Source organism: Triplophysa rosa, linkage group LG4 (assembly GCF_024868665.1).
Source record: "Triplophysa rosa linkage group LG4, Trosa_1v2, whole genome shotgun sequence".
In the NCBI taxonomy this organism is placed as follows: Eukaryota; Metazoa; Chordata; class Actinopteri; order Cypriniformes; family Nemacheilidae; genus Triplophysa; species Triplophysa rosa.
Genome location: NC_079893.1, coordinates 26,406,163 through 26,433,910, shown reverse-complemented (window position 1 = coordinate 26,433,910; position 27,748 = coordinate 26,406,163). Strand labels below are relative to the sequence as shown.

Sequence of the window (27,748 nt, the reverse complement as noted above, 5' to 3'; positions counted from 1 at the left end):
ACATTTATAAAGTAATGTATATAAAACTATAGTTCTTAATAACAGGTTTCATATCGAAGAAAGCCAATAATTTAAATGTAGAAAGAAAGAATGCTTTAAAACGTTTATGGTATTTTGCTTGTTTCAAAATAGGCAGTCAAAGTACAGTGGGAAAAATCTCATGTGAAATTTATGAGGGATTTCACACTGGTATCAGTTGCTATTCCAAAACAAACTGCAAAAGGACAGCACTGGATAAGAGCGCACTATTCGTTATTAATCATTAATAACTTGTTGACATACGATCCGATCTATTATGGTAAATAACTAGCATCGACTTAGTAGGTTTCAAAAACCTATATTGCCTCCTAATGGTCTGACTAATTTAGGATTACAGTTTTGTGCCCTTTACGCACGGGTTGAGTTTGGACTATACGTCTCCTTTAAGAAGTCCAAATGTCCCCTCTCCTCCTCCACCTCCCTTTCCACGCTCCTCACATCTCATAGAGGTGTTATTGCATTAAGAATAAACCAGGCGAGCGATCAAAGACCCGAATGGAGTTTGCTTTTCGCCTTTTGGCTACGGGATCGTTGACGAGGGTATAGAAAAATAAAGCAAGCTTTAATACAACGGTTTGGCTATTGGTTTAAACCTCGGACAGCGTCGTGAACTGCATTTCTAACTGATATCCAGTCTTGCGTTTGGTGAACAGGGTGGATTACAATGTTATTGTTCATCACGGGCACTTGAGTTGGCTTTTCTGCAGAGTTTTTGAATGCGGTGTTTGGCGTCCTGCTCCCCGGGCTCGTAGCACTGAGATCTGGAAGTGTTGAGAACAGGGAGTCGTTGAAACGGAGTCCTCATGGCGCAACGGGTGCGTAAAAAGCTCAACAACAAAACCCTCAAACGTGGCCGTACAGGATAATTCTGACACTGAAAATACGTAGAAAGCAATTACAGTCAGATGTGTTTTATTTCATTCATTGAATTATATCGGTACATACAAGCGTTACGTGTGTGAGGGTTTCAATACACAGCAACAAGTGAAATCTCCAAAAACTCTGACCTATTTATTTTTTGCCATAAGGCGTTTGTTATACTTTTAAATCACTCCTGATTTTATTCCCAATTCCATTATGACCTTAGATATTTAATGTGTTATTTTTCGTTGTTATCATGTCATCTCCATATTTAGATGACAGTCAAAAGAGTTACTTGATGCTTACAGTCAGTTCCTAACACATTTCTGTCGTTGGATACTTTGTGTGAGACCGATTTAAGGCACCGACATTAGGCCCTATAGATACAAAACTTAATTTAAATCAAACTCTATTTAACTTTATGTACACTTTATTAATTAGCATTGTACCCCACGTGTAACGTTATGGTTTAATACTACTTTATATTTTGATTTGGTAATTTAGCCACCGTCAACAATAAAACTGTAAGTCAGGGTGCGAAAAGTTGAGACAAGTAAACTCTTTTATTTTTAGCTAAATGTTGGTTTGTGAAAAAAAAAAGTAGCCTAGATTCAATATAAAGTCAGATATAATTTCTGTCGTGTGTTAGAAGCAGTTTAAAAAGTGTGTCCAAAATGTTTTCTAAGAAAAAAATAAACGACATAAAAGACATTGCACGAATATTTCCCGGTGTTTTTGGCAAGTGTATAGGTTTCATTAAAGGCCTCAAAGTAAAACTGGTTTGCGGTTAATTAATTTGTTTATGTGTAAAACTACTGACATGTAATTAGTTACGTTGGTTTTGATGGGCAATTTATTAGGCTTAACTATAAAGTTTACGCATTTCTCGTGCAGCGACAGCTTGTGTGATTTATGTGTGTGTGCAAAGAAAGTGCAAATGCAACTTTTACATTTCACCTTTCCATTGCTTTTAGTACGAAGATATGGTACATTACGGCATGGATGCGGTCGGGATGCCGTCCCCGATGTACGGCGATCCTCACGCCGCCAGAGCGATGCAGGCGGTTCACTCGAGTCACGGCCCGGTGCTGCACGGGCACCCGTACCCGCACCCCACAGCTCCCGGTATTCCGCCGCCCGTTAACGACGCACTGAAACGGGACAAAGACGCCATTTACGGGTATGTGTGCATAAGGGGTTATCTATGATAAAGAAGAGATGATAGTGAAGCCTGCAGGGCAGGATTTCAGAGGAAAAAAGATTCGATGTTTTTGCTTTTTGAAAGTACTAAAATACGTGTCAGACAGCAATGTTTTTATTAAACATACAAACGCAGTTTTAGCTCTGTCCTTTAAATTGATATCGGCTATGCACATTTTATTAATATTATGCCTTCAACAACAACCAAAAAACCTCCATAATATTTGAAAACATTACTTAATGTTGAATATTCATTTAATTTAATTTCATATGTAGAAAAACAGGGCCTTTACATCTGGTCGATTTTATAATGTATTAGCAAAAACATATATATGTATATATATTGATATATGCATATAAATGATGCATGTCTATATTACATGCATAATTTATACAAAATATATAAACGTTTCTCCGATCGACTATTGTTTATTAATGAACGATTAATTGTTGTTACTTTTAAATCCCCAATTTTTTATAACATCCTTTGAGAATATAACGGAAAGGCCTATAGTTGTTGAGTTTTATTTTCTCTATACAGACATATAAACTCCAGCATACATGTTTTGTTTTTCAGACACCCCCTCTTCCCTCTGCTTGCACTAGTTTTCGAAAAATGTGAATTGGCGACTTGTACGCCGAGAGAAAGCGGCGTTACCGGAGATGTGTGCTCATCTGAATCATTTGACGAAGACATTACAATATTCTCAAAACAGGTCAGACATGAGTTTGTCTTTTACTATGTACCAGCGCTTGCAGTAGGCTATAAATAAGTTAATAGCAGCTACACAATCCCACGTATTGAGCACCTGTGTGAACGTTTTAGAGTCACGATATAATTGTGCCTTTTTTCAATTTCAGATAAGGGCGGAAAACCCTTTCTTCTCGTCTAATCCAGACTTGGATAATTTGGTAGGTGGCAGTTTAGTTAGAAATATAAGTAAATGTATTATTTATGCATGCTGAAATATAGTTTAATATCACGTATTTTATTCCACTCAGTTTTTTTATTGTTGAATAAAATAAAATCTAGTTACAAGGCCATTTTTGTCACATGTGTCTGGTCGCTTTGTTTTAGATGATTCAAGCCATACAAGTGTTACGATTTCATCTCCTCGAATTAGAGAAGGTAGGTTTTCACCTAGGCTATTTAATATGCTCATTTATTGATATTATTAATATCGTTGCGATGCTAATTTTATTGTAACATATAATACTTATGTCAATGACATAAATCGATGATGCATTTTCTGTAGGTGCACGAGCTATGCGATAATTTCTGTCACCGCTACATTAGCTGTCTGAAGGGAAAGATGCCCATAGATCTGGTGGTCGATGATAAAGAGGGGGGATCCAGATCTGACGGCGAAGAATTTACACGCACCCCAGGGGGGGCAGAGCAGGCAAGTCTTCATTTGTATATTTCTATTTTTATTTACTTACTTGTATGTTTTTATGGGTAGTCTGTAATATTCTTGTTGTGAGCCAGAGAACATATTTTATGGAGACCAGGCTTTAGAAAATAAATGTCACTTTAAATATTGAAAGCTAAAACCTTGGCGCTTCATGAGAGAAAGCGAGAAAACACGTAAAATAAATGTAAGATAAGAAACACATTTATTCCTCCAAATAGGCAGAAGGGAATTTAGTAGTTAGATATTTTTTGCTTGAAAATATTGTAAACAGTTTTATGCAATGTCCTTTTTAAAAATACAAATGTGTCATAGAGCTGTACTATTTAGGTGATAATGTAAAAAAGACTAAAAAATTGAGATCAGTTACAGCAGCTAAAATATACACAGCACATTATACACTTAAATTAATGTGGAATAAAAAATCCATATAAAAATAATCGCATAAAAATGTACTTTTCCTAAGTGACACTTTGCAACATACGTTCAAGTTACTGTTGTTCATTTGAATTATTCGGTATGACACTGTAAAACCAACACATGTGAAGTATGTTATTTAAACACAATTAACCTAAAATATCTTGAAAATATTATAATTATTTATGGACTCCCAAATTTCTACAAGTAAAAAGAGTTTGAGATAACTGTCTGCTGCGCGTTCTCTTCGTCATATCAGTTTAGACAGAAACCCCCACCAGTCCCAATTTCCGAATAGATATATTGTGAATGAATCATGCGCGATGCCACCTCATTGTTTAGAATTTTGCTGTTTACTGTATCATTTGCATTGTTGTTGTTGCGCTGGAGTTATGTGTCATGTGAAGAAAACGCCTCATCGATGATGTGGTTTTGTGTGTCACTGTCATTATATTTTGTACGCGGAATGTAAAGGATCTTGATTTATTGTCTGCGTGTCATTGCTTGTGGTAACATTTCTTTAATGCAAAGCATTATGTTAAGAGCAAATAACATTACAGAACTACATTACAGCGGTGTGTGCGTAAAAGAGAGACGGACAATAAGACAATTTTATTCCACTGTTTAGTTTCCTTAACATCTTAGTATTAAATAAAATGCAGGAAAGATTACTGAGAGATAATCTGGCATGCAGAGAGGGATTTTAGTGTTTCTGAAACAAACACGAAATAAAATAATGCGTAAATGCGAGATTGGGGCTCATTGTCACCACTCAGTACTTCACAAATACTGTTCACTTGTTTTTCTAGAAAGTTTTTTTTTAAACCACACAGTTACTTTTATCACTAGGTGACTTAGGATCATTTATTTTAAATGTAAGCCTTTTGAATAATTGTTTTGGGTTTCATAAAAAAAAGTTTAATATGTAATAAATTAGTTTTATAAAGTTTCCTGAACAGTATGATCAAAATGTTCAATGCACAAAAATTATTTTTGTCATCATTTATTCACAGTCATGTCTTACAAAACCTGTACATGACAATTTTTTCTGTGAAACACAAAATAATATATTTTGAGAAATAGCTCAGTTGTGTCCATACACTAATAGTAAATTGCATCCAATATTGTCTGGTTACCAACATTCTTCAAAATATCTTCTTTTGCATTCTACAGAACAAGGAAAGTCAAACAGGTTTGAAATGACATGAGGCTGAGTAAATGACGAAATAACTTGAATTTTTGGATGAACTATCCCCTTTAACCAATGTGTCTATATATTTACCTGAGTAAAAAGTGAAACAACTAGCCCCAGTCCTTCTTATAACACAATCTGTCAAGAATGCCACAGTTCAGCAGTAATGTCCAAGCTGTCATACTTTAGGCCTACCATGAATGAAAACCTTCTGCTAAAAATATAGTCCCTGGCATGTAAACCACGGCGAAGCGTTGGACACCCAATAGGTGTCCTGCATTTATATACACACTTGCCTGATTAACAGGTGTTTTTATTCTCGGTTGTTCCTGTGGTGTATTAACCAATCCTCATCCAAAACCGGAACAATCCTTCGAATAAGGAGGAACAGTCTGTTGGCATTTTCGTTTCATTTTTCAGTCTGTTAAAACTAACAATATGGTTTTCAAAATATCCTGTGCGTGTATGTGTGTGTTTGTTTGTCTTTTGAGTTATGTACAGATGTTTGCGCATGCATGCGTGTGTGTGTATATATACAGATGTGTGTTTGTGTTAAAGCAGTCTCTAGTCTTTTCGAACTGTTTGCTCTTGGAACATGTGGTCCGTATTACTCCTTACAGCACTGCTCTGGTATGCAGCTCTATACTGTATTTAACCAATAATATATTACACTGAACACAACTTATTACTCTCTCTGTACACCCCACATCCTCCCCATCTGTCTCCATCTTTCCGTCTGGCGTTTGGACTGTATCTGTTTTGTGTGTCTGTATAGGTCTATTTTTGTGTTCATCTTTCTGTCTGTCTTTCCATTGCTGTGTCTCTCTCATTGTCATTGTCGTGTCTATGTCTGTCTGTCTGTCTCTCGCTGTCTGTCTAATTCCTGGTCTGTCTCTCTCTCTCTCTAGGTGTGCTGGAGGGAAGATGATGCTGCATCGGTTCATTCTGCCGATGCGCCCGGTGCCTGCGGTAGACACCCCAGCTCACACAATGGAGACAACAGCAGCGAGCACGGTAACACACACACTCCAGCAGACACACACACACACACACACACACACGCATGCAAGTGTTTGTAAAAAGCTTCCTGTCTGCCAAGTGAAACAGAGCTTCAGCAGGTTTGTCATCTCTAGCATACATTTGCACTTTAGCACCACCACGGGGGTGTCCTACCGCACACACACACACACCCACACAACAGCGCACGCACAAACCTACACACTCGCACATCGGCCAAAAGACTCCTAAATAACTGCAGCCGCTCTGTGCACGTACGTGTGTGCGGTTGTGTGTTGGACAGGAAATGGTGCATGGTGGTTATAAAGACTCTTCTCTGTGCTCTTCAGCTTTGAGCACCAACCATGGCCAATAAAAACCAGAGTACATACTTCCCCGCACGCGTGCATCTTCGTGCGTTCTGTCTCAGCTCAACAGCTGTGAGGCTGGCTCTGACAGAATATTTCACTACCTGTAAGAAACAACAGACAGACAAACACACAGTTAACGCTCGGAGACCCGGCGTAGGAAATTTGCAACAGTCGTTTAAAGCGATAATTTAATACGCTAAATATGGGTTAAGACAACATACTGTATAGTACAACAGCAGTCCACAGCTCCACACTAAGGATAGGATGGAAGGTATTTACAATTTTTAAATTTCCAGTACGCAAAGTCTTGATTACCGCTTATTGACACCTTTTTTATTTTCCAGCATTCAATCTGGCAGTATTTCAAAAACATGTCAACTTGAGTAAACATGAGACACATTTTTATAAATGTTGCACAGATGCAATGGACCGAGAACAATGCTCAAAGAGATCCCATTCAGTGAATCGTAGATTTTTAGATTTTCAATGTAAACCAATGTCATTTTGGAGAGTGTCAGAGGACTGCTTTGAGCTGACCACATCTAAATCTCAACATCCCACCCTGCCGGGAAACCGTCCAAGACTGTCCAGTACAAGAAAGTCAAGAAGTGTATCTACGTGGTGCAACCTCAAGTCAATTAGTGTCAAAGCTTTTTAACTTGACTATTTATTTGTTTTTCTTAGGTGACTTTTTGGATCAGGGTGTTGCCTCCCCAAGCACAGGCGAGGAAGAAGATCCTGATAAAGACAGGAAGAACAACAAGAAAAGAGGGATTTTTCCCAAGGTGGCAACCAACGTCATGAGAGCATGGCTGTTTCAGCACCTCACGGTAAAGGAAATGTCTCTTTCGGTTCCAAATAGTGTTGCAAATGTACTTTTACGATTTTTAAAGACTTTTTATATGCCTGTTTCTCAAACCCACACGCTTGTTATTAAGTAGAACCACTTGTTATTATATTGAGTATGTATTATATGCTTTCCTGTAGCCCAGCACGGCGCTAGCAACGCCAAGGTCATGGGTTCGATCCTAGGATTGCACATACTCAGATAGAAAAATAGTAAATGCAATGTAAGCCGCTTTGGATAAAAGCGTCTGCCAAATGCATAAATGTAAATATAAATATGTAGGAGCTGTCTAGTCCAACAATGCTGAACTAAAAAACCTTCACGAAATTTGTCTTGCTAAATGCTCCCAAACATTAAAAATGAATTTTGTCAATTACAGTAAAATAGCTTTATATAAACAATAAGCGACTTGTGTGATAGATTGATTTTACTGCAATTCTTCACAATTATTGTGTTATTTACGCATGTGAATCATCCTGCTGTTTGTTGTTGTAATGATATATATGTGGTTTTATCTCCAGCCGCATCTCAGATATTACATATCCAACTAAAATATCTATTTAGATCTATTCATCATATGTGAGTAACCGCTAAAGAAGCTTGTGGCGGCGTGTCTAAACCTGCCCACCCATGTTATTTCAAGCTCACTGACGCCCCTATATTGTCTAGAGGCTAGTTAGTGAAAACACATGCACTAATGACCATTGTAACAATATATTAGGGGTAAAGCACAAACAGGGTTCTTTTTCTGTTGTCATGTGTACGGTGTAATAATTGTCTCCATGCAGAAGTGGCGAGGCATGATTTAGAGCCTCAAATATATGATCAATGTTTCTGTTTTTGCTTTCGAATGACTTAAGACATAAATTCCTTTTAATTCAAACTCTAATTACTTGCAGCTTTTCCCTCGTCTCTCACCGGGAAACTTGTTGAAAGTTTGTAACAAACACACACCACCTCATAAACACGTGTTTATATGCATTCAGTATAAAGGCTGTGATCTGGATGGGGTTATTAGCAGGTCATTTGTTGCAGATGTGAACCAGCAGAGCTACAAAACTGTCTTGCTATTTAACATTAGAGAATAACAGGAGGATATTGGTGCTTTTAGTATTAAACAGTTTTTATTAAAAGGTTTTTATTTTGTTCATAAAGTAAAGCAAGTAAAGATATTGTTTGACAGAGGACCTAAAAAGCACTTAAAGGGACAGTTCACCCCCAAAAAAAATTCTGTCGTGATTTACTCTCCCTCAAATTGTTTTTCCCAATGTGTATACATTTCTTTGTTCTGATGAACACAGAGAAAGATATTTGGAAGAATGCTTGTAACCAAACTGTTCTTGGCCACCACTGACTACCATAGTAGGAAAAACTACAATGGTAGTCAAAAGTGCCCCAGAACTGTTTGCTTTCCTACATTCTTCAAAATATCTTCTTTTGTGTTCAATAGAACAAAGAAATTTATAAAGCAATTTTTCCTACTATGATAGTCGATGGTGGCCAAGAACTGTTTGGTTACAAGCATTCTTCCACATATTCTCTGTGTTCATCTGAACAAAGACATTTATACAGATTTGGAACCACTTGAGGGTGAGTAAAAAGACAGTATTTTCATTTTTGGGTGAACTGTCCCTTTAAGGTTTAAAAGAACTAAACGTGTAAATAGTAAAGAAGAAGAAGGGTAAAAGTAAAAGTAAACCTTATGCTGTTGCAATAGACACAAGCAATTTGCAGTGACCCCACTGTGTGCACCCGAGCACAAATGACCAAACAAGTAAGAAGTAAACATATAAGACAGAATGTGGACCCTGATATTGATGGTGAGCATGCAGATTGATGACATACAACGTTCCCTAAGCTCAATAGGGGGTCAAAGGTCACGGGTGTAAAAGAACGCCCCCACCCCGCGGGTGTTTTTATACCAGTACAGTCGCCTCTGTTCCATTCAGCAACCAGACAAACACAATAAACACACACACACACACACACACACACACACACACACACACACACACACACACACACACACACACACACACACACGCACACACACGCACACGCACACACACACACACACACACACACACAAACCCGTCTGTTTGATGTCTAAAGTTTAGAAATACGAGAAGCACCTAAAAATGCAATTCATGTTTTCCAGCCACCCACCCTCACTGTTGCGGGCTCTGATCATTTATAATCTGCATATTCATGTTTGTCAGCTGTAAATTTGATTTCGCAGACCTCCGCTTATTGATTTACCGTCGCTCTGTGGTAGAGCAGACAACAGGCACCAATCAAATTAAAGAAACATTTCTCATAAAAATAAAAATGCTGTCATTTACAAAAAATGGAGATAATTTCTGTCATCATTTACTCACCCTCAAGTTGTTCCAAACTTGTACAAATTTTGTTCTGCTTAACACGATGAAAGATATTTGAAAGAATGTTATGGGGCACCATTGACTACTATAGTAGGAAAAAACTATGGTAGTCAATGGTGCCCCAGAACTGCTTTCAAATATCCTCTTTTGTGTTCACAAAACAAAGACATTTATACAGGTTTGGAACAACTTGAGGGTGAGTAAATAATGACAGAATTTTCATTTTTCAGCGGGCTGACTTTCACTGGAACTCTCAAAACTCTTTAATGTCAATCTTACGCAACACACTAACAAGCATTTTTATTTGAAACTGGCACGTTTTCAAGAAAGGCAAGATTATCAATGAAAAACGACTTGCATTTTGGTATTATCCTCACAAAATGTTATCTCACATCTTTATAGGACTTGAAACTCGAGAAATATGAACATCTGCCTGGGTTTGGAATAAAGTGGGCGCATAAAGAACTATTGGTAAACTATCCCTCAATTACATTCACCAATTCTCAAGCTTCAAGGCGACTCTTATTTAAACTCTCGTCTAAACCCAACCCTCTTATTCCTTTATTTATACTCTAGACATTTTATGCTACTGTTTTCAGCCTCTCTCCAGGCTCAATTTTCCTTTGAAGTGACGGAGCATTTGGTCGTAATGAGGGAGGCGCAATTAGCGTCAGTCTCAAAAAATGAGGAGCCGAGGGCTTTGGTGGGGGTTGGCGGTGGAGTTCATTTATCCAAACTGCACGGGCATGTTGTGCGAGGATGGATCTACTGGGGTTCCACCCCCCTCCAGGGTCTCTCCAGGGTCGAACTCGCTGTTATCAAAACACCATCCATTACCGCTCTGACAGCTTCTCCTGGGGACCCGGGGTCTGCTAGACCTACAGGGAATTTCCGTCCTTGCCCATGAAAGAAAGGGATGGAGAAAGAGAATGAAAGAGGGGAGAGGTGATTCATCATGGCCAGACCTTTCTTTTTTTGTAAATGGAGAAGGTGGTGGTCGGGGAGGGGGGTTAAACGGAGATGAAACAGAGAAGCGTCAGGCAGAAAAGTAAGGAATACACAGAGGATTGTATCTGCAAAGTTAATGAAAATCACAGTTGGCCTGCTGGGTTTTAGAGGGAACGTCTTCTTTTATAAAACTGCAAATCTGTTTTATGCAGTGTCGGGGAAGCTATATTAAAATGGTTGCTTGCCAAGATACTCATAATTTAAGCTACTTTTCAAAAAGTTAAATTTAATTAACAATATTAAAGCTATGTACAGTATATTTGATTACCTAATTCACTTAAAGGTAAAACGTGTTGATTTTAGTTTAGCATGCAGAAACACCTATACTTTATAAGCTATTTATGGGTTGATTTCTCTGAAAAAGCTCTCGTGCTATCAATTGCTCTGTTGGTTTAAGCATGAGGGTTTGACCAATGGCTTGAGCTTAGAGTTGGTCTAGCTGTTTGTCTGACAAACGGCAAATGGTTTAGTTTGGAAGCAGTCACAGTTTATGCAATTCCATTTGGTTTCGGTAAAATTATTTATGTCACTTTTAGACAGATAAAAAAAACACAAAATGTGGATAACAAATCTGCACTATACATACAAACTAATGTTCATACATGGATTGAAAAGATATTTCTGTCGCGCTTTGTACAATTTGCATTGTTTCAAAGCAGCTATAAAGAAAACAATAAAAACAGATATACACTAAACATAGATGTACAGTATACATACACACACATACACATAAAAATATATATAGGTAGTAAATATATTGTAAATGTGTAATATGGTGTGACAGCAAAAAACTAAAGCTGAAGTTAAATCTCTTTAATGCTTTTTTATTATAAGTATAAATATTTTGAATGTAAAATAATATAATATTATGTTTGTTTTCTAAGATTTTGGCAACATGTACGGTGTATTTGTCAACTACCCATGTATATGAAGAGTTTGGTTCCAAAGTGAGATTTCATGTTTTTTATGTTATCATGTTTTTATTGTGTTTTATTGTGTTATTTAGCTGTATTTTTGTAGTTATTATGGCTTAAATCAAAACAAACCAACTGCAGTTTGATTGATATTAATTGGAATGCACAATAAAAAAACATGATTTCAGATTTTTTCAGAGTTATCTCATTTGGGAACCAAACTCTTCATATATATATATATATAAAGAGAGAGAGAGAGAGAGAGAGAGAGAGAGAGAGAGAGAGAGAGAGAGAGAGCGATACACATATATAGTAAAATACAGTCATAAAAACACGAAAATAAAAAGCATACAGTACATGACATTATTGCAAGTCTTCAAAAGATTAGCGAAAGATGCATGAAGATACATTTGCAACACTATGTAGGAATACTTGTCTGTGGGCTTTGTTCAAACTGTTGTGTGTATGATGTACATTCTCGACAGTAACTGATAAACAGCTTTGATAAATTATCTTGATTTTTAAATTTTATTTTCCTGTTCAGCTTACATTAGCTTCAGTTTTGAATACAATACATGGGTCATCACACACACACACACACACGCACGCACGCACGCACACACACACACACACACGCGCACACACACACACACACACACATAGGCATAATGTTTTTATACTGTACAAACTGTATATTCTATCCCCTCCCTAACGCTATCCCTAAACCTAAAGATCATAGAACACTTTTTGCATTTTTAGATTTGTAAAAAATATTGTTCTGTACAATTTATTAGCTTTTTTGCCCCTGGGGACGGTGACACGAGTCCCCATGTGTTGGTGTGTATTCAGGTTTAGGTTCCCACCGGGATATACAAACATGAACACACACACACACACACACACACACACACACACACACACACACACACGCATTTTGGGTTTCCATGTTTTATGGGGACATTCCATAGACGCAATGGTTTCTATACTGTACACACTGTATATCATATTCCCTACCCCTAACCCACCCCCTAAACCAATCAAACAAAACTTTCTGCTCTTTTAGATTTTCAAAAAGTTAATTCTGTATGATTTATAAGCTTGTTTCCTCATGGGGACAAAAAATGTCCCCACAAGGACAAGGATTTTGGACATTGCCATCTTTGTGGGGACATTTTGTCACACACACGCACACACACACACACACGCACACGCACACACACACACACACAGCTGCAGTGGTGGGTGAGGCAGGGCGTGTTTTAGACTCTTTTTAAGTACCGTTCACTCTGAATTACTGATCATTAGAGCCCTAACAGCTTTACTGCCTCTGTAAACAGGATAATGACCCCACACACACCTTCGACTCTTCATTGAGTTTCACAGAACACAGACACACACACACATTCATCGGAGGCCTGCACACACCTCCAGCCAGCGCGGCTCGGCCGGTCGTAAAGTTACACACCATTTGCTACCAGAGCTCTTGCCCGGCAACAGGTGTTAAGAGAGAGTAATTCATGGGTGAGGTGTTTATAGTCGCTGCTGTAAAACCGCTGCTCCACAATCAGTTTTTAATACACGTCCCACTTTATTTCAACATCTAGTTGAGGTTTCCAGGGCCGACCTAGGATCAGTTGGCTAATTGGAGGTTGAGACCTTTTTGTCGACGTCGCATATCCTTTGGTTTTTAGCGAAAGGGTTTTTTGGCTGTTAGGGCCGTCGCCGTTGGTTACAGGATAGCAATTTGTAATTACTTTGTGGCTTGGAGGCTAAATCCCATCTGGCGGCTTTCGGATTGGCGAACGGGTTTGCTTGAGCCTGATTGGCCGAGCGGATACATGAGGAATCGGTTTTGGTGCAACACAATACAAATGGAGAACAGAACAGAGCACATTACATAAATTAACAGCGAGACTAACAAAATTAAAACTAAAGCTTGTTTGTAAATTAAGATGCTTTTTATATGTATATCCTGATTTATAGATTTGACCTTTATTATATATTTTCAAACATAAATCATAAACAGAAAATACGTAATCTTCAAATATGCCTTTTGCATTAAGTTTGCAACGTAACAGTTGATGTTTGTTTGATGCGTTTCGTAGCACCCGTACCCCTCTGAGGAACAGAAGAGGCAGCTGTCCCAAGACACAGGGCTGACCATTCTCCAGGTCAACAACTGGTAAGCATCGATCCAAATGTGCAAAACTCAAAGCTCAACGCTTGAGCCATCCAGATGTGATCGATCTGAAATGTGAAGCATGTTTTGTTCTACATTCTTAAAACACAGATCCAGATAAAAGGAAAATGGGGTTAACATTTTAAAGCTCCGCGAAGGCCTTTTTATCCCATCGTTCTTTAGAAGATCATCCAGGTCTGGTGTTTTAAAGCCAGAAGCAAATGCATTGATCTGAATAACTTACAATGTAACATCAAGACATTTTGAAATCTCCAAAGAACCATAAAAACTCATGTTTTTTTGCTGTGCAGAACCATCAAATAGCTTTATATTTTAAGTGTATTTTCTGAACTGAATGAATGTGAAAGGAAATGACCTGCGGTGACATCAGTTATGATTCCAGTCATAACATTTCTGGGAGCATTTCTGTATGGACAAAGCCACAGACATCCTAATCGATGAGTATAGTTACACACTAACCAGTTTAATCTCGTTAATGACAGTGTAGTGGTGTAGTAGTTAAAGTTCTGAGCTTGTATCCCAAAGGTTGTTGGATCAAACCTTGCAACTGGAATTAAGCTGCCTGTGTCAATTATGCCTTTAAATGTGGGCTATAAATGGCTTTAGATAACACAAATGAATGAAATAAATCACCTGGCTTTTGTCCTCTAGAGCACATTTGTTTTTAATGAGTCCATACAAGTCCTGGTGTCTTCAGGAGCACATCTCAGGCTTTTCAGAAATACCAGATGTTTGGGGGTTTAGCCCTGAAAACTTCCTCTCCTGAGTTTTACATTTTTTAAGCCACAATTCACAGGATTAAAAAACTCAACAATAGAGTTTTTTAGTAGTTATCATTTGTCACTGTAAATCTAATCTAATCTTTTATTTTGTTTTTAGATTTTCTTTCACAATTGGCTTTGAATTCATGTTTTCTTCTGTATGGGATTTATTCTATGTTGGGGAAACAGGAATAAAACGATACTAAGAAATAAAACATTTTTTTCCCATGTTGCCCCAAAATGAGTCGTGATATTTTTATACCAAAAAAATTTGTTTCATCTGACACAAACACCTGGCCCGAGGTTAACTTCCGTTCTGTGTTTGGTGATAACATAACAATTTATTTCAGATTTAATTTATATTAATATTCATTTGTATTAATATTTTATTGTATATTGATTTTATGAAATTGAATTAAAACTATGCAACAGTTGTTGGTTCTTTGAGGAGGTCTACCAGAAGTTAGGGCCACATAACTTTAATGTTGTTGCCGCTGAAACGTCCATAGACCACTTTGAAAAAAACATAAACAGTGCTGGTCCAGAAGCGTTTGATCAGAATACAACCAATAGAACATGTATAGCAGAATCAAAATGTTGAATTAATATATTTAGGATTATATTATGTAAAAATAAGAAAACGGAAGTGCTTCTGGAGCAGTGTTTACATCTTGCGAAGTGGTCTCTCTCTCTCTCTCTCTCTCTCTCTCTCTCTCTCTCTCTCTCTCTAGATATACAGTATATACTGTATATATATATATATATATATATATATATATATGAAGAGTTTGGTTCCAAAATGAGATAACTCCGTTTAAAAAATTTTAGTAAATCATGTTTTTATTGTGCGTTCAATTAATATCAATTGATATCAATTAATATCAAACTGCAGTTCGTTTGTTTTGATTTAGGTCATAATAACTACAAAAAATACAGCTAACAAACACAATAAAGACATGACAACATAATAAAAAACATGATTTTTGAAAAATATTAGAAACAGAGTTATCTCATTTTGGAACCAAACTCTTCATATATATATATATACACTCTTAAAAAAGGTGCTTCAAAAGGTTCTTCGATGCCATAGAAGAACCTTTTGGTTCCATAAAGAACCTTTAACATCTGAAGAACCTTTCTGTTTCACAAAAGGTGCTTTGTGGTGAAAAAAAATTCTTCAGATTATAAAAAAGTAAGAAAGAGATGGTTCTTTAAAAAACCTCTGAATGATTCTTTGTGGAACCAAAAATGGTTCTTCTATGGCATCGCTGTGAAGAACCTTTTTAGCACCTTTAATTTTAAGACTGTATATATATTAGGGTTGTCAACAGATCAATTTTTTTTAATCGCGATTAATCGCACCCTCTTCATGCGATTAACTGCGGTTAATCGCACACGTATAGTGAAATGAAACATACACTATTTATTTGTTTAACATGTTTATTTTAGTGCTGTCCATTACAGGTAGGAAATATAAAGAAAAAAAAGTTCTCAAACACTTTACAGTCTTTACTGCTAAATGAAATACAGAATAATCCTCATTAAAGCTACAAAATCACATTGATTTCTTCTTTTCTTTTGCTCTTTGATTAACATTAGTGACCGGAGTCACAGCAGCACGTTTAAGAACGTGCTGCTGTCCCCTTTAAGTCCCCTTTAAGAGCTGCCGCTCTAAGCATGCGCTGCCTATTTTCACAACTCTTTGCATTCATTTAAGACTTTATTAAACTCGTTAAATGTGCTAAATATTTTTAACCCGTTTATCTGAAAAAATTAATCGCATGAGTTAACGTGTTAATGTTGATAGCCCTAATATATATTAATTATAGATGGTGGATAAACAACAGCCCTTACTATTATAGTACAGAAAAAGTTTAGTTGATACCCTAAGGAGACTTTTTAGTTAAAGAAAAGTTTTGCCCATCACTGTAAACAATATCTAGAGCTCTGACTAATTAGCAGCTCAATCACCAGAGTGAAAATACATTAGGTGCTTCTCAAAGCCCAACACAAACAGAGCGCAGAATGTGTGTGTGTGTGTTTCAGGGAGGAAACAGGTGAGGGGAGGCAAGGAGTGAAAACGAGCTGCTGTCAAATTAAACAGAAATTATCACAAGCAACAGCTGGACTGGTTTATTTAAACGCGGACACGCACTCACACACACTCATAAAGAGCAATGTCCTCTGAATGACCTCACAATACAGTGGGCTAAAAGAACATTTTATGTCTATAGTTTCTAGACCGGAACACTCTTGTGTGAGAGTTTAAGGTTCGATAAGTTACAGGAAAATGTATATATTATTACAAGACACAGGCGTGTAGTACAGCGGGGTCAAAAAGTCTGAAGAATCCCTTAAAATATTACATTTTTAATTAAAACTCAAAATAATGTATCATTTTGACATATTAATTAGGTTAAAAGAAAATGCTTCTAGGTTCAATAACCAAATCATTTGCAATACAGACCATATCAATTTCTTCTTATATTTCTTTTTTTAAAGCATGCAAGATGCAAAGTATGGAAGTATTTTTATTAGTGGTCTCAGACCTTTGGACCTCACTGTATACGGTTCAAGGTAAAATACATTTCTTTGCTCCCTAGTGCATGAGAAAGGGCCCCCAAATATTTCACTGGCTGCGTACTTTTGTTATGAGTGTGCTGTGCATATTGGGCTGTGCTGAAGTGTGTGTGTGTGTGTTTGTAGAGTACAGCAAAAGCATGAAGCTCGTAAACTTGGTCTCGTGGTGAGAAGGGGGGTTCAGTGAGGGGTCAGCTTTTAACCCCCTTTAAGAGTGGGACGGGCTCTTCCCCACCGGGGATAGTGATCTTATCTCTGATTGGTCACCTAACGGGCGGAGGTATAGGGGGGATGCTGACCCCCAACAACCTCAGTAAAGTCTTTACAATTATACCTGTTAGACCTTTCGTTTTTCTTTTCCCTGTTTAGAATGAATCTCAACTGGCTTTGATTCATACTTTAGAGCCAACACAGTATCAAAATGGTTTCGTACAAAAGGTTGATATGCGTATTCATTTTTTTATAAATAGGTTTATTGCATTGTATGAATAGCATTTAGCGTTGCATTTTTTCTGTTGTCTGTGACCCTATCAGAGCAGACCTGTGACCCGTCGCTGGGTCGTGACCCCACCAGCTGACAACTGCTGACCTAGAGCAGTGATTATCTAACTGTGGTAGGCAAAGTGTCTCTGGTGGTACAAAACATGACTTTACATAAAATGACAATACTCATTGCTAATTTCTGATCTTTATAACTGTACATTTGATGTAGTTCTCATCAAATCAGTCATCTTTCTATTTTGAAACCAATTATAGTCTTACAGACAATTATTTTCTTACAGTAAGTTTAGCTATGAAAAATGTAATACACGTGCTGGCTTAATGACACTATTAGTATAATGATTTGATTATACACCTAAAGATTTTCAGTTAGTTTTGTTAGTGTACATCTTATTATAAAAAATATCAAAATTAATACATTAATATGTTTTATAATTTCCTTTTTTTACTTTTGTCACTACTATCTGAATATGAATTCACTATAAAGTTGCTTTCGACAATGCAAGTAAAAAGCGCCACAGGAATACATTTAAATTGAATTAAATAACTTTTTAAAATTTGAAGCATTGTCAATATGCTTTTTTACTTACTTTTGTGTAGTGATATCATTTTCTATGTGATTGTGATACTGTAACAATTTTTCCATTTGCTTATAGGGAGACTAGAGATGTTTCAAATTGCAAAATATTTTTAGTATTAATGTGCTTAGATTGGACTGCAAAACTTGTACTGTAAGAGCCCTTTCACTGCACCATTCATCTTATTAACAGCAGGAAAACTGATATTTAAATAACGAATGGAACGGCGGTTGCCCAATCCTTGCATCCAAATGTTTCATTCACTCAATACCCAGCGAGCGTTCTTGCGATTAGGTGTTTCTCGGATGTTCTGATCACTGCTCTAATTTAAAGAAGGGTCATGCGGCCCTCAACGTTTCAGACCTCGACGCCTCTCGCTGTGTGTGTAATTCACTTCCTGCGACTGAAAAGCAGAACATCCCCTGCTTTGCGAAGGTTAAAATGGAAGCAAACCACCTGGGGTGACGCGGAGGAGTCATTAATCATGTGTGGACTTGTGCCCTGGCACCCGGAGGTCAGAGGTCACAGGGAATTTTTGAGACTGAGAAAGAGCAGAGCTGCACTGCTGCCCAGGGTGTGAGGTCACTGAGTCAGTGGGTGAAAGGTCAAGCATAGCATGGGAATATATGTAGAAAGCATTGACGATCTAAAGAGCTGCGAAACGTTTTCGAGTTCTTTGTTAAAATTAACTAGAATTTTTTTATATGCAAGTGATCATTTACCATTCTGTCAATGAAGATATGGTTTGTATCTTTTAATGTAAGCCTATATGGGATTGTTTTTATTGTCCGACAGATGTACAGTAAATCTGATCACTTAATTAAAAAGCAAATGTAACAAGTCACATGATCTGAGGTCTCATTGGCAATAAAACATGGGCAATAAAAATATGGTTGTCTTCTTGCTTTTAAAACTCTTTTTCTTGTGTTCTTCTGATCCTTTAGGTTTATTAATGCCAGGAGGAGGATCGTCCAGCCGATGATCGACCAGTCCAACCGTGCTGGCAAGTGAAGCTTTGTAAATCTTAAAAATCTTGTTTTGTGCCGGCAAAAGGAATTTATGTTTTTATTTAAACAAGCTCAGAACTTACTTAATAGTTTTAGACGGGTTTGTTCGAGTGCTATTTTTGTTTAGGAGCTATTTTATTGTCTGTCTGTGTGATGGAGGTGTCTGTTGTTGTAGGATGTTGTTTGAAGGATGCATTGTTGATAAAAAAAATAGTAATAACGTTTTATTTGCAGATAAACTTAGGTCAGATGAATCATGGGCGGAGACCAACATCTTGAGCGTACAGAATAACTTGTTAATGAGCTTTTAAACAAGCGTATTGTTTAATTCCTTCAATTCCGTCACACTCTGTCTTGCTGTTTCAAGTTCAGGAATGCATATTGACTGGCCCCTAAAATGGTTTTCGGGATGAATTATTTGAACTCAGGCTTATCCATCACACACACCCTTCCGAGCTCAGAATGAAGTGTGAGGCGTGCAGGTTTGGGGAGGTTTAGAGTTGACGTCTACAATGGGACTCAAAGACAAACATAAAAAAATCTGGTTTCGCTTGCAAAGCAGAGCACAGGAGTTTGATATTTTTTACAGATAAGTCTACTTACAATGTTAGGCAGGGTTACTTGCACCAAAAATTTTTAGTTTACTCTGACTTTTTTATTAGAATCAAACAGGCTGTTTTTGCTACTGTACCTTTAAGACTGGCTCTGCTCCAAAACTAGAAAAATGCAACAAAAAAAAGGATTTTGTATCACATATTTTAGATAGCGTACAAAAAGAAATATTGATTAGACTTATCAGCTACTATTTAGCTGTGTATTTTTGTTTATGGTATTTAGCTAAGCTACATGTCGACTCGAACTGAATTGTAAAGTTCACGTCTACCGTGTGTGCTGTGTTTGAGGAGGGTTATTTGTATGACATGTGGTGTTGGTGTTGCTGCCTGTGTAGAGCTTTCCAAATCTCTCACTTCCATTTCACTTACTCACTAGGTTTTGGAACAGAGCCTAAATGTCAGTCATCTCTGCTGTGATTGGCTAACTCCAATTTACCTACTTCACACTGACTGTAGTTCCTCTGATTGACACATTTTTGCAGTTTAGCTTATAAAATAGTTTTGGTGGAACTGAGGTTGTTGCATTATGAGTGCTGCATGAATATAATTCAATGCTAAACTGATAGTTCAAAACAACAATGAAAGTGTCAATTCAGTGCAATACTGAGACAATTGCACAGATGCCCGTTGAAAAAGTCTTGTGTCATGTATGCATGTTTATGTTTATATATGTCTGTGTGTGTGCAGTAGGTCATGGTGGCCCCTACACACCTGATGGTCAGCCAATGGGAGGTTTCGTAATGGACGGGCAGTCACACATGGGCATCAGACCACCAGGTACATCATCCCTCACATCTAAAAGGAACTGCTTAGCTGTAACTGAACCCATTTAGATTTTTAAAACATAAGCATGTTTCATATATTTTTGTTATATATTAGGTTTCAAGTGTTATATTTCATATACAGTATAGCCAGTTAATCACATTGTTGTTTAAATTGATCTTTATTTTAACATAAAATATTCTCATCGCTGTACTGCAAAAAGTATGCTTCATTTGTCTGATGCTAAATCTAATTTCAGAGATTCAGAAAATACACACATTTCACACATAACATCTCCCTCTTTTTTCACGTACAGCAGCTCTGGGCAGTCTTGGGGGAGTGAATATGGGGCTGGAGAGTCAATGGCACTACATGTAAACGATCCACCCTGCCATACTGCTTAACACAGCAAACAAGAGGTACGTTTCTGCACAAGGGACGAGGGCACATACAAAGACTCTGGAGAGATTGAGAGAGAAGAGAGAGAGAGAGAGAGAGAGAGAGAGAAGAGAGAGAGAGAGAGGAGAGAGAGAGAGAGAGAGAGAGAGAGAAGAGAGAGAGAGAGAGGAGAGAGAGAGAGAGAGAGAGAGAGAGAGAGAGAGTGCTTGTGAGTTTAGTTAACTTAAAATTACAGGTACAATTTAGTATCTTCAACTTTATTCATTTAAGTAAATTTCTGTCAGAAAAAGTAAGCAATACTTTAATTGTTTTAGTAAGCTAAACTTAAAATTTGCTTAATACAATAAAGTTAAGCTTACTTAATTGAATCAAGGCAACGAGTTTGCACAATTTAATTAAGTAACTCGTTTTTACAATGTACTACAAATATACTAGAGACCTGAAATAAAATTCTCTTTTGCCGCATACATCAAAGTTCAAGTTGGGTGAACTCTGACCTGCGAGTGGAAAAAAGTGACCAATGAAGAATCTAAATATCACCAATTTACATAAATACTAAATGTATTTTAAGTTACATGTAGCACATCAAAACTAAATCGCTTTCAGTATAAAAACATTACATTTGAAGAGTAGGCTGAAGATACACAACTTTAGATACACAACGGTATAAATGTCCAACAAACTCGTGTTGACACATTCTCCTGCCGCATCCATTCACGCCCTGGGTCTGATAAATTAGTCACGATTGATTACTCAGTGGAGACAGTTTATGACATTAGAATTAGTTAATGTCTCAACCCATAGGAAGAGATAAAGATGAAAGGGTCTGTTTTGACAAGCGAAGTGATTTGCGACTGTACACTGTCGCCAGCAGTGTTTTCCTTACAAATGATTGAACCTCTTTTTGATTACACAGAGTCGGGCATTTCGGTGAACGGATCCGTCCTCTGCACACGTTCGGAAAATGGATTTTAAACGGCCTATAATTCTACGGCATGGACACCTTTATATACTGTATATAAAACACTCCAGCTTTTGGAACGCTCTAGAATCCCTGCATGAGACGTTCAAGATGGCTGCCTCGACTCGTGTTCTGCGTGATGGGCAGATCAACAGTACTGCAAACAATGTCGAAAAGAAATGCCTCAACACCTGGACATACCCTGCCGTGGGCCCGGGAGATTCTTTAACGTGACCTCTCACCTGGAACCAGGTGATTCTTCCAGCGACCTTAAAGGTCAAAACAAAGTCTCGCGTTTCAACTCAAGTGCCACCTGTAATGAAGAGTCATTATTCTCCAAACAAAAGACGTGGAGTCTTTCTGCAGTGGGCGTCGCACCGGCAAACATCTACATCGCGTTCGCAGACGTCCGCTTGTCTGGAATAGGCAATGCAAAAGGCCACGAGAACTTTTGACTGTCTAAGCAATGCAATACGATACCAAATTCTGTATATAATGCTGCTGGATGTGTCAGATATGATACAGTTATGAATGCAACAAAAGGTTTCACATGCACGTTTAACTGCAGTATACAACTCAGAGACTGTCTGAGATCACGAGACTTTGAAAGGTACTAATGTTTGTTAATTTTCTGAATTTGACTGACGTGAACGGAAGTGTATTTTCACACTATGTGTGTGTGTGTGTGTGTTTGGGTTTCGGTAAGTGTGGGTTTACTCGCATAAAAATTCATACCTCAACGAGTGTGTTATTTGTCATTGTTGCATATGGGTTTTGTGGCGATCTGCTCAGATTTATTGGCTATGTTTGGAATAAGATACTGCTCAGTATATGCCGCAGTGCGTAATTCTGAATTTTACAAATGGTAGAATGCTACATTGTTTTAAGTGACATTTATTGTAATAAGAAATAATATGGTTATTTTTAACCCTTGTGTGGTGTTTGGGTCTGTAGGAACAGTTTTAACGTTAAAAAAAATAAAAAAAATAAAAATGTGTTATTTCCCCCCCATATCATAGATTTTCAAAAAACGGACACATTTTCCATAAATGTGAACAGAGGAAAAGGACAAATATTAACCATATGCGCTGTCTGTGTTGCGTGAAATTGGGATGAAGCAAACATCTGTACAAGATTTTAACATAATTCTTTATGGCTGTAATGATTTAAAAACCATATAATGCTGTGCGCCCACTAGACCCGTGAACATTGGCTGAGTAACAAAAACATGAACACAATACAAGGGTTAATTTAATACACAAATTTGTGTAACAACATCTTTGTTTGGAAGTCTTGCCAAATAATGAGTCAATAAGATCATAGCTGTTGTCGGTTCATTTCTCATTTAACACAGTGCACATTTTGGCAATTAGGTCATGCATTCAAAAAGTTTGCATATACAAAGTTTACATATTATATACTGCAGAAATAATAGATGGTAATATGGCAATGTGCTATTCCAAACATATCCTTTGCTTGGAAAGTGGATGTAATGCTGGAGGTGGTGTGTATCGCCCCCTGTGGGACATGAGAGTTACTGCTGCCTCCTGAATTTCTAGATGACTTGCTGTGGTTGAACAAAAAATTTCCACAATGATTGGGGTAAGCTAATGTTTAGTCTGTTTGCAAACACAATTACAAACTTATCTCAAGTGATTTCTTACCTAAAATGAACCATTTACAACAGACTTTACCATGTAGACCTATTGATACCACTGAATCAATACCACTAAATCAAAAAATGACAATAACAAGCAGCACCGGTCAAAAAGAGAAAGCGGCGTATGAACGGGGGTTGAAGATGTAAGACAAACATGTGAGGTTGGAGGGTGACTGATACTCAGCGTAATTAAAACGTCTGGGTTTGACATTTTAATACTTCATCTCCCTCGTCTTCCACTTTCCTGTTTAAACCAAACCAAAACAAACCAGCATCATCTCACCAGAAGAGAATTTTGAAGCGAATCCAAAACTGTTTACAATTCTGGCAAACTGTTTTACGCTGAGATATTTTACTCTGCCAGTAAGACCCGAGCAGTTTTCCTGTTTGTATTATGAGTGTATGTTTTAGATCAGTTCTTCGCAGTCACAGACCTTCAGTTTAGAAGGACTCTTATTTTCTTCGTGGGTGAATCTCATGAAATGTAGCTCATATTTCACATGAAAATCACTAGGAAAAAATAAGACGTTTTATTTTGCGTAAAGTGAAATCTGGTTAAAGAGTTTTTTTAGGATTTGATTTGCAGAAAAAAACATGTAACATAAAAATCAGTTTAACACTATTTTACCTTTTTAGTTCATATTTCTCATTATTATAGAAGTGAATGTATTACAGTTTTTTTGCGTTCCTTTTTTAAAATAAATATTCTAATACAGTAATAAAATGACATTTTTATTCTTGAAGTGGTTCCCTAGATTACAGAAAAAGTAATAAAGAAATATAGTTCTTATAAGAACTTTTGACTGAATGGCTCTTTGGGGAACCCCAAATTGGTTCTTCTGTTTGACATTGGACATTTTTATTTAAACCTATTATTTAAATTACATTTCTTTATTTTCCATTACAGGACTCAGAAATGAAGATACAACTTTATAAATTAAGATATACCTTTTATAACTTCATAAAGCTTCATTTCTTTAAGCAAATCTATGTCTTATTTCTTTTGATCGTGAGGTGACATATGACCTTGACATGTTCTTTTATGAGTTTCACCCACCTGCTTATGATACACTTAACTTGAGCATTTAATTACCATAAGATCATAATTTTAAAGCTAAAGTAGCACCCTTGGCATATATACTGTGTTGCTTTAGCCATTTAAATCATGCATATAATAAGGCTTGTCCGCAATCTGCGAGGAAATGAGGGGATTGAATATCCCTCTGGATCTGTTTCAGTTCAAGAGGAAAGAGAAACACGGAGCGAGATGAACAAGTGGGTGTCAGGTTGTCCCGCGAAAGCCTTGTCTGAAGCAGCCACGGGCTTTATTTAACAAAGTGACACACATTTGAGTGCAAGAGGCCATGAGATTTGCCCAACTTTGGGATCATGAATGTTAAATGCGCACATCATGAATTACATCATAAACTAATTCATTCACGAATTCTAAAATTTACCACATGACATGATCCGTTATCACACATCAGAGTAATAATTCCTAGCACATAATAACACTACAGTTGAAGAGTATATTTTCCTTTGCTAAATCTAATAATAAGTGCTTCCTCTCATTAATACGGCTTGACTAAGCTCACCTTGCAAACGGTTGGTGTATCAGATAGTAAAGACTTTTCACGGCCACAGGCAGGCCGAATCTGAGGGCCCACGGCGAGATATGAGCTTGTTGATGGGTTACTGTAATTAAACTCACTGTTGCACGTACGGTTGCCAAACAACCTCTGTGTGACCCAAACCACAACCACACCAAAGACGGGCCTGTGAGTGATTACGCAATCTCACATACACATATACATTCAATCAGCTCTTCTAATCAGGGCCCGGCCACAAAAAGGCCAAGCAGGGGTCGTTAGGGGCCTTTTCTGATGACATCATCATAGTGCTGCGGGTAATTGGAGCCGTCGCGCCGGCGGCGGTACGGGGGTTGTAAATCATAGTTTCCCAATAACGGAGTGTTCGGTGAAGAACGTCAATCCATCAAATAAAAGACTGGAGCAGAGAGAAAAGAGTGTGTATACAGGTTTAGCTATATTTGTGAAGGCCAGTGTCCTCAGTAACTCATAAGGCTCATAAAGTGGCCAAAGTGTGTTTTTCTTTAAATCTGATGCAGTGGATTTGTTTCTGTGAAGGCTGGGTTTATCATTAGCTTGATATTAAATCAATAAAAGTCTATGAAATGATTTTCCTATAAAGTACACACACACACACACAGTCTGGACTGAGATGTTAACATTAGAAATCTGTTGAGGTAGCTTTAGCAGTGACAGGGCAGTCAATCAGACCTCTGTCGACATATCGGCTCGACAGTTTAACCGTTCACGGGAGATTTATTAGACACGGGTCAGATCAAATAATATATCCCTAGTATGCTGTTGTTTAGAATGACTTACCTCCATTGATTGGCTTCACTCATGAGGCTCATTCTGACATAGAGAGAGCCCACAGGAAACTGAGCTAAAGCGCTGAACCGTGATATATCATGCTTTGATAATTTGATGAGATGTTCTTTATTTGTCATGTGGGCGAACGGCAGAAGTGAGTTTGGCAATCACCTTAATGTCTGGAAGGAGACATCCTTAGATGTCTTAAAGGGACAGTTCACCTAAATATTGTTAATGTACTCGCATTGTTGCAAATTGAACGCTGTGGTTTTTCCATTGAAGTACTAAATGAAAACTGTGTGATCACTATGAATTGTGATTGTAATAAACAGAAAAGAGTTTTATGTGTACCACAAAAAAAAAAGTTATGCAGGTTTAGAACTATGTATATAAGGATATAAATAGTTAGCTATTCGCCCCTATTACAATAACATATTATTGAATTATCAAAGAATGATGCATTGTAGTTTGGAAACTGTGGTTTCCTGCGAGCCTACCATTTTAAAAAAAGGTAGTTGTAAAGTAGGCTTAATGCTATTGATTGATGAACCGTCCAACTTTCTGTTTAAAAAACTGTTTGGTATGACATCAAACGGATGTACATTTCCACTTAACCTCTAAGAGGTTGAAACACGTGAGCCTTCAAATTTATGTTCGGCTCCTGGAGCTATTTCCTGTTTTACATTGCCATGAAAAAAACACCGGGAATTTGCAGTTGCACAGTTTAGAAGCTAAACTATTGAAATATAAAAGTCAGGACCGTATCTGATCCACACTGTGACATGCGGCATATGCGACATTTATCCCAAGTAATCACTCTATAAGTAAAATAGGGAAAAGGATCTGACAAGCTAAGATTACTATCAACCATTTAGACACAGTTCATTAGAGAAAAGCACACACAAACAACCACTTATCGACTGACCTGCAAAAACACAGACATTTGAGTTGTTTGTATGCATGTTAACTGACAGCCAGTGCAATGCTCCAGGCTTCTGTCAGTATTCTCATGATGGACATCTAAAGGAGAACAGAAAAGATAAACATTAATTGCATATTGAGATTTGTTTCCAAATGTAAACATGTAAACAAAAAACACTTTTAACTGGATTTTTTGCAAAAAATGTAAATTAAATAAATATTATTTATTTATTTGTGGTGTTTCTTTAAACTATATACGTTGCAGTGATTGTTATAGCCTATTTTATTATTTATTTATTATTTTATTTTGTTACATTTGTTCTAACACTGATGGACAATAAGTTACAACGGGTGTATTGTAGACTTTATTAGCAACTTTATTATTTAGAAATAAATGTTCGTAACACAGATAAATGTATTATTTAGAAATAAATGTCGTTTGCAAAAACTTTTATAACATTTATACATACCTTTCCCCCCACGTATAACGTTAAATGTGGTTCTTTGTCGTGCTTTTATGTCAAATTAAGTTACTAAAGCATGCAACAATGAAAATACTGCGCTGCGCATGAACTTTAACTAACAGTTACTTTTTTACAGATTGGCCATTTGATGCGTCTTAAGTCTATAAACATTTATATGTTATTTAATGGCTATTAAACGAAAGAGAAGATACTAGATACGTTTTACGCCTAAGAAAATCTCCAGAGATGTTATGCGTGGGTGTTGCGCAACAGTTGCGCGCATTGGATGTGCTTGAACGCGCC

The 27,748-nt window shown here is 37.2% G+C and overlaps 1 protein-coding gene and 1 long non-coding RNA gene across 3 annotated transcripts; one reads left to right on the top strand and one right to left on the bottom strand.

The window, feature by feature from the left end:
- Positions 1 to 428: 428 nt before the first annotated feature.
- On the top strand, positions 429 to 23,293 carry meis1a (Meis homeobox 1 a). Of its 2 annotated transcripts, XM_057331696.1 has the most exons (13): positions 431 to 854; positions 1,875 to 2,080; positions 2,678 to 2,816; positions 2,962 to 3,012; positions 3,179 to 3,229; positions 3,357 to 3,503; positions 6,030 to 6,135; positions 7,173 to 7,318; positions 13,744 to 13,820; positions 19,203 to 19,261; positions 20,567 to 20,656; positions 20,958 to 21,060; positions 21,957 to 23,293. In XM_057331696.1, the coding sequence occupies exons 1-12, from the start codon at positions 843 to 845 to the stop codon at positions 21,017 to 21,019; spliced, it is 1,146 nt and encodes a 381-aa protein (XP_057187679.1). In that variant the 5' UTR covers positions 431 to 842; the 3' UTR covers positions 21,020 to 21,060; positions 21,957 to 23,293. The 2 variants fall into 2 exon arrangements, with proteins under 2 accessions (XP_057187680.1, XP_057187679.1); XM_057331697.1 differs by lacking the exons at positions 19,203 to 19,261; positions 20,567 to 20,656; positions 20,958 to 21,060; positions 21,957 to 23,293 and adding an exon at positions 13,929 to 14,038 and having other exon boundaries at positions 429 to 854.
- On the bottom strand, positions 20,992 to 27,626 carry LOC130552983 (uncharacterized). Its single transcript, XR_008962807.1, has 3 exons — positions 27,452 to 27,626; positions 26,986 to 27,080; positions 20,992 to 21,100 (listed from the first exon to the last, which is right to left on the bottom strand). It is a non-coding gene; the product is annotated as an uncharacterized LOC130552983 (long non-coding RNA).
- Positions 27,627 to 27,748: the final 122 nt, after the last annotated feature.